The sequence below is a fragment of the Alligator sinensis genome, unplaced genomic scaffold (genome assembly GCF_000455745.1).
Source record: "Alligator sinensis unplaced genomic scaffold, ASM45574v1 scaffold559_2, whole genome shotgun sequence".
Taxonomy (NCBI): Eukaryota; Metazoa; Chordata; order Crocodylia; family Alligatoridae; genus Alligator; species Alligator sinensis.
The window spans coordinates 304,738-318,184 of NW_005842046.1; the positions used below are offsets into that span (position 1 = coordinate 304,738).

At 41.7% G+C, this 13,447-nt stretch overlaps 1 protein-coding gene across 10 annotated transcripts in view; it reads left to right on the forward strand.

Moving 5' to 3' along the window:
- Nucleotides 1-13,447, forward strand: part of RBM20 (RNA binding motif protein 20) — a 155,771-nt gene that overhangs the window by 5,786 nt on the left and 136,538 nt on the right. For 3 of the 10 annotated variants that reach the window (XR_003093852.1, XR_003093853.1, XM_025203191.1), the window contains exon 1: nucleotides 577-1,653. The exons of 1 other annotated variant lie outside the window; for it this stretch is intronic. Coding sequence is in view for 7 of the 9 variants with exons in the window: in XM_025203191.1 (XP_025058976.1) it covers nucleotides 1,607-1,653 (47 nt within the window). In the remaining 2 variants the exon portion in view is untranslated. Of the gene's footprint in view, nucleotides 1-575; nucleotides 1,654-12,765; nucleotides 12,813-13,447 lie in introns of those variants that run through there. 6 more of the 10 variants (XM_025203179.1, XM_025203180.1, XM_025203183.1 and 3 more) reach the window with 4 other exon arrangements.

A 13,447-nucleotide genomic window follows, 5' to 3' on the forward strand; every position in this document is an offset into this window, starting at 1 on the left:
ACCCCGCCACAGGGATGCCGCCGCCGCCGCCGACCAGTCTGCCCCAGCTCCTGCACCAGTAAGAGCCGCCTCCCCCGCCCGGCCCGGCCCGGCCTCCTGCCTCCCTGCTTCCTCCCCCCTCACCACCTCGCTTCCCTCCCTCTTCCCCCTTCCCCTTCCCTCTCTTCCTTCTTACTTTCACTCCCCTCTTTTCTTTCTTTCCCTCCTTCCCTGCCCAGAGGACACCCGAGACAGAGAAACCGGGTGGGGTGGGGTGGGCTGTCTGCAGTGGGGACAGAAACACGACTTGTTGCAAACCTCTTTCCCCTAAACCCCCCTCGGAAACTTCCCCGGTGGGCTCAGGCAGCGTCCAGGGGTCTTTTGACTGTTGTTCCACCCCCAAAAAGGGGGAAGACAAAAAAAATGCTTATCCTGAGACGACCCTCGTTAGGCAGGTGGGGTTTGTCCGGGCGTAGCTGAGGGCATTGGGATTGGGGGACAAAACAGGGATACACATAACAGCGGTGGTGATGTGATTTAATTGCACATGGGGGGGGGGAGGGGGTTTGTTCATTTCGCTAAGGGCGACGTTGAAAGAAAGAGCGGCTCGTTTTTAGGAGTACGTGTCCTAAACGGGATCCAGTTTGGGAGCGGTAGGAACAACACGCCACTGTTTGCAGACTGGAAAAGGCACGAGTGCCCGCGTGTGCCAAACGGGAGCATTAACCCATGTTGAAAAACACGTCTTGACGTGGTGACCCGGGTCGCTCTTTGTGTGCGTGTGTTCAGACGCCAACTAAATATTATGCGATAAAACATCGTAAGCTAGCGCTGGCTCCTAATTCTCCTTGCAGCGTCTCACAAAACAAACCTACTGTCTTGCTAACTTTCTTTAGAGATCACTACGTCGCCAAGAAAGACGCCTGCCGATGGCGAGTAGCGGAGGAAGCGTTTTCAGTGCCTCTCCCCAGTGTTTTCAGCCGAACAAAGTTTGTTTTCAAACGTGACAGGAAATTTTGAATGGAGCGTCCTGTTATTTGAGTCGGAAAGTGCGTGCATTTGTTTTTACAGAGCCGGGTGAACGAAAGCAGACTCTCAAAGACCCCCTCGTCTTTTTATTCTAGGACTCGACAGGGCTTTTATCTGCGAAAAACATTACCACCATCTGTATTCAGGCCAGTTATTCCTAATAGAAAAACCAGAATTTCATGCTGAGATATTGGTGCGTGTTGCATGTGTCGATTGGGTAACTCAAGAACTACACGTGAACTGTAATCCTGCTTCAAGGCCGTGTGACGTAGTCATAACTTGTCTTGAAATCTTTCTGAACTTTTAAATTACGGCCACTGAAAATGGCCTAAGTATATCCTATCTGTTAGCAAGCCTGTATATGGACACACAGGACAAATTAGCTAGGTGAAGCTTTCGAGGTGCTTTCTTGACTGCTTGTGCATATTAAGCAAAACCAGAAGGATGCAAATATGTGATGCTGCAAAGCTCTAGTGCATTTTGGAAATAGCTTCTGTGGCAAGCTGTGGGTAGGAAAACTAGGAAATGAGTCTGCCTTTGGTTCTGTCTTGTAAGAAGATGATTTAACGATTGTGGTGTGCTCCAGCCATTCTCTGTCATGGCAGCATGGCATAAAATGGCAATCGTCGAACATCTCCATCTACGGTACTGCAACTTGATCGCGCTATTTTGTAACTGCACTGCATAATTTAATCTGGGCCTTCAGGTTTCCATTATAATTAGCACACTTCCACACTGCATTAGATAAGAAACAATGGCAAGTTGTGCTTTGCTGCATGGATCATTATAATTTTTAAAATTAATTTTACAACCCCAAGATGATGGAAAATATGCTGAAGTTTTAAAATTTGCATGGAGATTATTAGCGAGAATCATCCCTTATGGGCTATCTTAAAATGATGTATCCAATTAGCTTTTTAAATTTAATTAAACATACAGATACTGAGATTTGCAGAGTAAGACGTTTGAAGAAATCAGTGAAAGCAGTAGATTCTATATGGCTTCTTTCCATGAATCTTATTCATAACTAGCACAGGAATTTCTGGTCCATAGATCCATGGCAAACAAGGATTTCTGTTTCTGCTTGGTTGCCTTTGGGGAAAAAAAAAAGGCCTCAACTTTTTATTTATATTAAGTTTGAGTTGAAGTTTTGATAGGAGGTAACTTTTCCAAATTCTTAAGATGTGACCGTAGTAAATGCACTGTCTTTTTTTTTTTTTTTTAGGATTTTAAGACTTGTTTGTCACCTTTAAATGCATAATATTGTCCTAATATGTGAACTATTTTAAATTTTTTTCTCTCTGCTTCAATGCACAAAAATATATCCTAGATATTCCACTTGAATATGCTCTATCATTCCCTTGATGTATCATTCCCTGAATGGACATCATCATTGGTCTTGATCGATAAAGATCTATAAACAGGATTTACAGGAAATTTAAAATTCCAGACATAAGCCTGTATAGTTACGCTTGACTGAAAGAAGATTTCTCATTCTGTAGAAGTAAACTACCACTCTGAGATCAAGGTTATCAGATTAGTTGGGGGGGAGCAACCCTAACCAGCACTGTTTTGAAAATTAACATACATTTATCCACAAAATAAAGCCGTTGATTAAGAAAAGAGAAATAGGAAAATCAGACCTTAGTAGCTGTTATTAATTTCCTATTTGTATTGTGATAGTGCTTGGGGACGGTAGTGGGAGATTGGGGTCCGGTAGTGCCAGGGATTATAAAAACATATTAATATTAGATGCCTCTAAGATTCCTAAAATAGTTACTCTGTACATAATATTAGTTAATTGTTTATGGGACCAATTTTTAGATGATGATTCAGTGTCATGTTTGACCAACTATCACCTGCTCTCAGGATGACGTTTACTTGAAAGAGCCAAGATCTTACTTTACTAAACTTTGGTTTCCAAGATGCATGATTCGCTGTGGTCTAAAGGAACAACTTGCTACAAATGACTTTGAGAAAAGATTCACCTGTGTTCTTGCTTTAAATACAAAAAGGCTGCATGAACTGGCAGCTTGAGTACGTGTTCTCTCTGCAAAATCAGTGTTGAAAGTGCTGCAAGTAAACACCACACTTTAGGACATTCATTGCAACTTAACACGTTGCAAATTTTAAATGATGAGTTGCATGCTTTGAGTTTCAATAATTTGTCATGAAAAAGGAGGAATTTCTTATCTCCTGTACATACAATTGTTATGTGCTTATACATCTGTTCCGCAAATTGAGTGAGACTTTAGCAATAAGGAGGCAAAGCACAGTAAACATTTTCTCCTGCTGGGGGAAGGTTACCACACTCTGAGGTTTTGAACTTTTTTGGAAGGAAAATAGAATTTCCAACATCTGTGCCTAAGTTGTCATTAGTTTTAGGGAAGACAAGGATACACATGTTAGTGTTGAATATTTTTAACATGTCTTGCTTTTACGCTCTATATCTTAAACTAGAAACTAGCTGGGAGAAAAACAAGCGTTTAGGGGAAAAATATACTGTGAAGCAACTTTGAATGCTCAGCAACTGGAAGATTTGAGAGGTGTTTCTTTGCCTATTATATCCTAAAATAGCTCTTGTTCTCCAGCAGGGAAAAGGGAAAATCTTTTTTGCTGTTGTGCTTAAAAATTAAATGTAACATAGTGTTTTCTTTTGCTTATTTTGTTTTCCTGAGAAACATACAGATATTGTTCTAACTGTAAGGTGCCTGTGGTCAAGCTGGAGAGAGAAAATATGAAGTGCACTCCATTATAGCCATTCGACATGGCAAATAGCTTTCTACATATGGCACATGGAAAGCTGATATTTAACAAGAGCACTTCAGGAAAAATACTGTTTTTATTGACAATTCTTACTGGATCTAGGCTTTCTATATTTATATCTAGTTTAGCCAAGAGTTTAAAAAATTAAATGATTTTGATTCTTTACTTTTTTTCCTTCCCTTTTCCAACAAAGGCCTCACAGTGCAATCAAACCAGATCACAACAACTTTGACTTGCTTGCATTTTCCCTCAGTGCCAAATGGAAGTAAATCAGCATAGCCTTCTCTATGGGGAAATACTAACAGCAGTGGAAAAGGAATAAAAACCAAATCAAGCAAAACTGATGTTCTGGAACAAGCCAGAGCTTTGTTAAACTACACTGGTCAATCTAGTAAACTTCCCACTTTGTCTCCCATCCATTGTCTAACTGTTGTCTACTTACGTTAGAAGTTCTGGGGTTTACAAATTTGTCTTTCACTGTGAAGTGCTAAACATCACTGAACTACACAAACAATAATGGCCTTCCCAGACTGTGCCTAGTAATCGATTCAGGACTCAAAATGTGGGTATCAAATAAAGTACAAAATAAAAACTATTTAAAAAAGTTAAAAGTAATGTCAGGCACAACACCCACCATTGAATCTTCTTCCCAATGCTTGTGATTTTATAATGTCCTATTTTAAATATTGTTCTCTCATTGTGTGATGTTGGAAACTGTCAAAACGGATTAGATGCAAGATGCTGTCTCATACTTCGCATTAACACACTGAACGAGAGAGATTTTTTTCACTACTCTTTTTTTCTTTGGTCTGTTTAAGTGTTACCAACATAACAGCAACAGGTAAAATATTTTCAGGCATAGATGTGATATTTTAAGTTGACACGGTTGTTTGGCTAAATCTTGTATCTTTTAGTAGACCAACTCAAATAGCTGGAAAAAAATATTCTTAGTAAGCTTTTGGGCATGAACACCCTTCATCAGGTTGATTTAAGTTGATTTTATATTACTAATAATGATGGTCTGAAGCAAAGACTGCAGATTTTTTGTTCTGAGCCTTGCATTTTCCTGTGGTTGCACATGAAATTTTCAACTGCTGATTTTCCAACTTAAGCGAGCACTTGAGATGGAGGTTTTAGCAAAACAGAAAAAGAGAAGTAGGCTTCTTTCAAAGATTGAAAGATCTTCTTGTACACAAACATCCCATCTAATCTATCTTTTATTCCTAGTTATAATGATCAGCAATTTTGGATGATGCCACAGATGTGGAAGACATTTTGTAGCTCTAAATGGGGGAAATGCTGCTGAGTTGCAGCTGGCACAGATCGCTGTACTATTCATGGTTGCAGTGCTATAAACTTCAGTGGAAAGATACACATTTCAGACCAAGGATTAGAAGTAAGCAATGTAATTAGTGGCTTAGAGAACACAACACATGGTCGTGGATTCTTCCTTACTGGAACTAAGTTGACTGGATCTAATTCTTTTTTATTGGATATTCAATACTATTGTTCCCATCAGTGAGGAGACTGGAAAACGTTTGCTTTGGTTATGCAGTCAGCTTTTGGTATAGCAGGCATTGTGTATTCAAATCTGAAAGCACCTAGAAATTTAATGCAGCTGTCTATAATCTGTATATCTAACACTGCCATATTAAATTTTTCTCTCTGGTCCTTTATAAAGGAAAGAACAATGTGCACAGATAAAAGCCTTGATTAAGTGTTGCAGTTGTTTTTTCTGTCCAAGGAATGAAAAAAAAAAAACAGCCAACAGAAGCAGGACCTTTAAAGAAGTAACTGCTACATGTGTTTAGAAAGGAGTACTTGCTTGTGTTTAGGAGAATGAATAGAGGTATTATTTGAAAGGATCACAGTGCTAGTTACTTTCACTCTTGATGGAAACCTCTTACTTTCTTTGCAAGCATTAGGATACCTTGACTTCTTTCTAAAAATGTTTTACATCTTCTGCGCAGCTAGATATTTTGTCATTGTGTCTTCCCTTTGCTTTCTTCCCTCTTCATCCTTTGAAGTATTTTGTGGATGATTTAAGGATGTAATTAGTCTGTTAGCCTCTGCCCCCTGATACCCAGCTGCTTTCTCTATATCACACTAATGACCCGTCACTGGGAAGCTGTCAGTTTGCAGCCTGGGTAAAAATCAGCAAACCTGCCTTCTTGCATCGTGGTAGGTAACTGTTAATATTTCTCTAGTTTTGGCAACTCCAGCACCGTTTGTTTCATGAATGCCTCTTGCCTGTTAGATTAGTTGCGAGATATGAGCTTTCTGCGTGTTGCAGGAAAGAAGTAAATGCTTTTGCAACGAATCCTTTGGGTTGTGGATAAATGCTTGAATTATAAATGCACAGGGACTATAATTTAATTACAGAGTTCTTGCATAAAGTTATTAGCCCTCTTATGATGACCAATGATTTTATCTCCAATAAATATTTATTAATTGGGCCACAGACAGTTAAGGCATTACAGGATGGCATTATAGGATGGCCAACTTTGTCATTAGTTTCCCAATGCAAACATTTAAGTACATTAATAAAGCTGCCAGTTAGTAGCGCTCTGTACATGATGATATTTTATGGCCATATGCATTTCAGTATAAATGGGCTTCTGAATTTTCCAGTAAATGATATTGCAAACTCTAAAGTGTTATTTAAACAAAAAAGCAAACAAAAATCTTTCACCTTCATGGTCATGAGGGTAGCTGGTAAAAGGTAAAATAATGCATATCGGAATCAGCAGACAACTTGAATCTGCAGGTCTGATAGGTGTAAACTCTTGTATCTGTCTAGTGGTGACTCTGAAGCATGTTAATAGTATAGGAAATATTACTAATGGTAACTAACTGCTGGTCATTTTAGCAGACACACCAAAGTACTGTCTTTTTTGGTTGTGAGAGCATGTACTGGGAGTGTGCAGATAGGGTGGGAATTTAACACCCTTTCCCCAGATTTAAAGTAATTTCTTCCCCTGACCAAATAGGAAGTGAGCACCAAAAATCACAGCCTAGTTCCATTCCTTCCCAGCTCCTTTGAGTTTTGGATGCCAAAAGCCCCACTGAGAACTCCTGCCTTTCCCCAACAAATCTATTGTGTAGTTTTATGTTTTCAATACAAAAATCTGCTTCATGTTGAAACTGGCAGCAAAATAAAATACATTGAATTTAGCGTGACAAACTTCTATTACTGTGATAACACAAAGCAAGGAAGACGTGTACTGTGGGAAATGGTCTTCAGGGATAGATTTAACAGATTTCATAGACATTAGGGCTGGAAGGGACCTTGGAAGATCATTGAGTCCAGCCTGCTGCCCCAGGGGCAGGAAGTCAGCTGGGGTCATAGGATCTCGGCAAGATAAGCATCCAAATTTCTCTTGAAGGCATTCAATGTAGGTGCTTGAACCACCTCCGGTGGCAGGCTACTCCAGACCTTGGGGGCTCGAACAGTAAAGAAATTCTTCCTTATGTCCAGCCTGAAATGGTCTTGGAGGAGTTTATAACCATTTGACCTTGTCATCCCTTGGGGGGGCTCTGGTGAACAATCGTTCCCCCAGATCCTGGTGAACACCTCTGATAAACTTATGGGTGGCCATCAGATTGCCCCTGAGCCTGCACTTTTCCAGGCTAAAGAGTCCCATAGCTCTCAGCCTGTTGTTGTAAGGTCTGTTTTCCTGACCTCTGATCATGTGCGTGGCTCTTCTCTGGACTCTCCCAAGCTTCTCCACATCCTTTTTTAATTCTGGGGCCCAGAACTGGGCACAGTACTCCAGCTGTGGCCTCACCAAGGCCGAGTACAACAGGAGAATGATGTCCTAGGATTTGCTTGAGAAGCATCTATGAATGCAAGCCAGCGTTTTGCTTGCTTTACTGGCCGCAGCATCACACTGAAGGCTCATATTCATCTTGTGGTCAATCATGACCCCCAAGTCCCTTTCATCTGTAGTGCTAGCCAGCATAGCACTGCCGAGCCTATAAGGATGCTGCAGGTTTTTCCTCCCAAGGTGGAGAACCTTGCATTTTTCGGTGTTAAACACCTTCAGGTTCTCGTCCGCCCATTTGCTGAGCTTGTCCAGGTCAGCCTGGATCACCCTCCTGTCCTCAGGTGTGGATGCTTTACCCCAGAGTTTGGTATCATCGGCGAATTTGGCCAGTCTGCTTCTGACTCCAAGGTCCGCATCATTAATGACGATGTTGAACAACATAGGTCCAGGGACAGAGCCTTGGGGGACCCCACTGGTCACAGGGCACCATGATGATTGACTTCCATCAACCACCACCCTCTGGGTCTGACCATGGAGCCAATTCCCTAGCCAACGGATCGTGGTGGACCTGAAGCCACAGTTAGCCAGTTTTGCTAAGAGGTGATCATGGGATACTAGATCGAAGGCTTTTTTGAAGTCAGGATATATGACATCAATCTCCTCTCCCTTGTCCAAGTGATAGGTCACCTGGTTGTAAAAGAAAATGAGATTGGTCAGGCAAGACCTACCCGCAACAAACACGTGCTTGCTGTCTCTCAGGATATTGCCATCGGCCAGTTCGTTAAGAATGGCCTCTTTAATAATCTTTTCTAAGACCTTCCCCGGGATAGAGGTCAGGCTGATGGGCCTGTAGTTTGCCGGATCCACTTTCCTCCCTTTCTTGAAGATAGGTACCACACTGGCGTTCTTCCAATCTTTGGGCACTTCACCGGAGCGCCAGGAGTTCTCAAAGATCTGTGCCAGGACCTGGGTTATGATGCTAGCCAGCTCCTTGAGTACCCAGGGGTGTAGATTGTCGGGGCTGGCTGACTTGAAGGTATCCAGCAGCTCAAGGTGTTCTTCACAAGGCCAGCATTGATGGAGGGCAGGGGATCTCCCTCACCTGAGCCTCCCTGTCCCGTAATGGGCAGGGGCGTCCTGTGGGACTGATGAAAGACCGACGCAAAGTACCCATTTAATAGGTTGGCTTTTTCCTGGGCTTCGGTTGTCAGTTGTCCCATCTGGTTTAGCAGGGGTCCAGTGTGCTCTGGTTCCCCACATATCTAAAAAAGGACTTTTTATTATCCTTAATATTTGTAGCCAGTTGGAGATCTGCCGCAGCCTTGGCTTTCCTGGTTCGCTCCCTGCAGGTCCGGACCAGTGCGGAATATTCCTCCTTGGAGATGGATCCCGTCCTCCATCCATTGTAGGCCTTTCTTTTTAGCTGCAGGAGGTCCTCTAGATCGCTGCAGAGCCAAGGGGGCTGCTGTGTCCTTTTGCTGCCTTTCCTCTGAGATGGAATAGCATTAGCTTGTGCATCGAGGATCGCGCCCTTGTGGAGCAACCACTCTTCCTGAACTCCCCTCGCCTTGGGTTCATGGTCCCTTAGGGCCTCACTGACAAGCCTCCTGAGCTTGTTAAAGTCAGCTTTCCTGAAGTCAAGGACAGCTGACTTTGACAAGCTCAGGAGGCTTGTCGGTGAGGCCCTAAGGGACCACGACCCTAAGGGGAGTCGAATTCAGGAAGAGTGGTTGCTCCTCAAGGGAGCGATCCTCAGTGTATAAGCTAGATAGATAGAGTCACTCAAGTCAAAGATGCCTGTGACAGCAGTGTTTGAAAGTCTATGCACTGGTTTGAATTATACTGAAGTTTGCATCCTTGTATTGGAGAATGCAGAACCACATACTGAATATGCACAATAAACAAATCATTTTGGTGATATCTCTTATTGAACCAGCTGTCTAGTTGGGAGAGATGTAAGACAAGCTTTCGAATACAAAGTGCGAGCTTGTCTCGCGTCTCTAAACTGTACAGTTGATCCAATGAAAGAGATCACCAAAAAATCCCGGACCATCACACTTGCAACTCTCCAACCCCACGGCAATGAGGAAACTGTCATTTTAGATTTTCTTTTTTTCCTCCCTTTATTCCTTTTGTCCATATTATAAATGCAAAAATACCAGTAATACAGAATACAGCATACTCTGTGTTCCATAGTAAAAGGCATTCTTTATAGGTAACTGCTTCTGCTGAAAGGAAATGTTCTTAATTTAGTGCATTAAAGTAATTTTCTAAATCAGTGACAGATGTATAATTCATTCGATCACCATTCCCAAATAGGCTGTTCTTTGTTGTGCTTGGAAACCAATTGAATTTTGGGGGAAAAAAAGTATTTTGTTTTTAAATCAGTGAAGTATTCATATAGAAATAAACATAGTGCATTTCTTAGCCATGTCATGCAAAATATTATGCACACTTTTGCCCCACTTACTCTGTAAATAAGATGTGCTGACAAGTTGCAGTGAAGAAAAATTCTTTGAGAAACTCTCCCTGGGCGCATTTACCTGAGACTCTTACTGCTCAGTAGCCGAATAATACTGCACAGTAGTGTGTCACAGCACCAACAGTGGTAATACACCACTGCACAGTATTAGACTACTGCAGAGTAGTCGACAATAACTTCGGTTACTGCACATTTATTTAGTACTCGATTATACAAGTACTAAATAAATGCGCAGTAACCACTGCACAGTAGTATCTTGTGTAGACACCCCCCGCCCAGCCTCTAGAGATTAAAAAGTTTATTCTCACAACTCCGAACTAAGCTTACATTGATCATAGATGCCCATTCAGAAACATTTTCTAAAAATAACTTTCCCAACCTAATATAATTCCTTGATGTTAAACATTATGCACATCTCAGCTTGAGGATGGAGTCTTAGGAGAGGGTTTCTTTCACCTCGTAAAACAGAAGAGAAAATTATTAGCAAACGAGGCAGTGTATGTTTCAGCTCGTCTCCTCTTACTTTCAAAACTCTTCCATTAGCACATCTCAGCATTCACACCGTAGCTTTCCATGTTCTTTAAGCCATCCATTTGTGCTCCACTCTTTCGCCACCCTGGCACTTGGCACATTCTTTCAAGGTCACCTACCACTTTCCATCCTCCGGTCAACCAGCAAACCAGCATTATGTTCTTTCATCTATGTGCAACTTTATTCAAGGTCATTAGTTTTCACTGGAGCAATACTTTCTCATCCTCTTTTGGAAAGGCTCACCAGCTGTTCCAGAAATGGATCATGAGGTTGAGCTTTCTAGAAAGCATGTAGTCAGCCTGTTCTTTTGCCCTCTTTGAATCTGCCTATGTTGTTGGTCATAATTAATGTCTTGGGCAAGGATTTTTCTAAGTGCGCAGTATTTAGTTGATTGGTAAAGAATGGCTCCCCCTTAGTTACCTTTGTCTGTTTTATGTTGGGGAAAGAGATCTTGGTGTGTGTCTAGGAGGGAACAGATTTGTAAATAGCACGGTAGAATGGTGGCCTACTGTGATAGCTATTAATTGCCTAATTGGAGAACCAAATGGGTAGCTAGAACAATATTTTTTAAGATTGCTTTTTCACTTGATTCAGTCAGTTGTCATAAAAAATACTTATACATCTATAGTCAAATCATGGGGCTGCTGAAACGATTTGACCACATTAGTGTATTTGTCTACCTCTGCTTATGGAAAATGTGCCAAACAGCTACTTCATTTTTATATTCATAGAAATAAAAATAAAGAGGCAAACTAGTGTGAACTAAATACTAGCGTACCTTTACAATTTTTATCATTATTGTTGTCCACTTGAATTTGTATTTAGAATATAATAAACAGAACTTCTTTGAAACAAGGAGTTTGGCTATAAAATTGGATCACATAGGGTAGTTGATAATTGGGGAAGGGAAGGACCTGGGAATGCCGGTTGGTTGCAAGATGACCATGAGGCTCCAGTGTGTTGTATCTATGAAAAGGGTTATTGTAGAGTGTATTAGGTGGAGTATATTCAGTAGAGACAAGGCATACAGTGCAAGACTAGTAGTATTGTATGAAGCAATGATAGGACTCCATTTGGAATATTGTGGTTCTGGTCACAAGAACTTGCAACAGGTAAAAAGAAGGCCACTCATCTTTAAGAGAATGATGACCTTATTGTATAGAAAGAAGATTAAAGGAACATAGAGGGCATTCAATCACTTTTTACAAATATATCCATAGACTAAATATTAGGGAGAGAATATAATTTCTTAGGCTGAAAAACATGGGCACATGCTCAAAAAGCTACACATGAGCTATTAACAAGTTTAGATGGGAAATTAGAAGAACATTTGGATAGAAAGATTTAGAAGATTTATGCTGGAAATCAGAAAATTAGGAGAAGTGAAGTTTTGAGGTGGCCTTCTGAGCTGAGTAGTAGGAGAAAGGAACCTGAATCATTTTAAGACTGATCTTAAGTTTATGGAAGGGATGGTATGACAGGATAGGATATTAGGTCGTGTGTGTGTGTGTGTGTGTGTGTGTGTGTGTGTGTGTGTGTGTGTGTGTGTGTGACAGACAGACAGACACAGATATGAATCTGCAATCCCTGTGTTGTGGGGTAGAGAGAACTGTCTTGTAGTGTGGTGGGTGTTACACAGTACTGCTGGCTAATCGCATGCGTTGGGGCTTTTGCTGCTGAACTGTAGGGCCCAAGGAGGATTTTTCCCCCTGCCATTGTGAATGCTACCGGCTTTTGGACAGGGATTTACATCCCCCTAAAGCACTGGGATGTTGACTACAGCTAAGGGTTTTTGGCTGGAGTGTGTTGCTGCTTCTGCCAGAATGTAGAAAATCCAGGGGTTCCTGCTAAAGGATGGTCTGGATTTTTTTCCCTTTCGCTTTAATTTGGGTTTTTTTCCCTTTCGCTCTGATTTGGAGCATACATACTTTCTTCCTGGGATTCTCAGCCTCTCTTAACCAATTACTTCCCTGTCATTGCAAATGCAGTGTTTTGGCAGTGCCCATCTCTCTCCCACTTTTACTAATGGCATCTTGGTGATTTGGATTTTGTGACCTGTAGTGTGTGAAGGTTGGAATTGGAAATTTTGGGGATTCTTTGGGTAAATGCTGATGGCTCAGGAGGTCCCTTCCAGCTCCGGATACCAGGATACCTATGAAATAATGTGTATGAGACAGAAAAATTAACAATTTATTTGTTCATTTTACAGTTATCTTTAGATAATCAATGGAGGAGTACAGTAAAATAAAACCTGTCGTGTAAGTACAGAAACATACTAACTGTATCAACTAACTCCACAAGGTGTCATGAGTATTACTACTAAGCTTCTTCTGCTAAAGCACTTGGGCTGCTGCACAGAAACAAGATGGCAATACAAATTTATAACCAGGGATCCTGGTTTTCTCTGATTAAAAAAACCCTGCAAATCCTCTGATAAAATTCCAAAAATCATCCATTAAAATGAAACACCACTATGTATATAGGTATCAGTTGGACACAATGTTTTATTGATATATTTACAATTTTAAAGCAGTTTCGAAGCCTACCAGTGCCTCAATCACTGTAAAGAAATTTTAAATACCTATAATTTTTTTGACATTTGATGTTTAGGTTTTTTTATCATGGAAAATCCGTGCTCCCCCTACCCTCTTTCCTCACCAGGGCACAGGTCCAGACCCCTCACTCCCAAGCCATAGCCCTCCAGCCCTGCTGATGCCCCTCGCTCCCCCACCCTACCGCTGGCCCTCATTCCCACCCCCTAGCCCTGCTGGTGTCCATCACTCCCTACCTACAGCCCCCTGGCCTTGGTGGTACCCCCCACCCACAGCCTCCTGATCCCTGCCAGAGGCTATGAGGCCAAGGACCCAGGTCCACAGCCCCCTGCCCGCCGCAG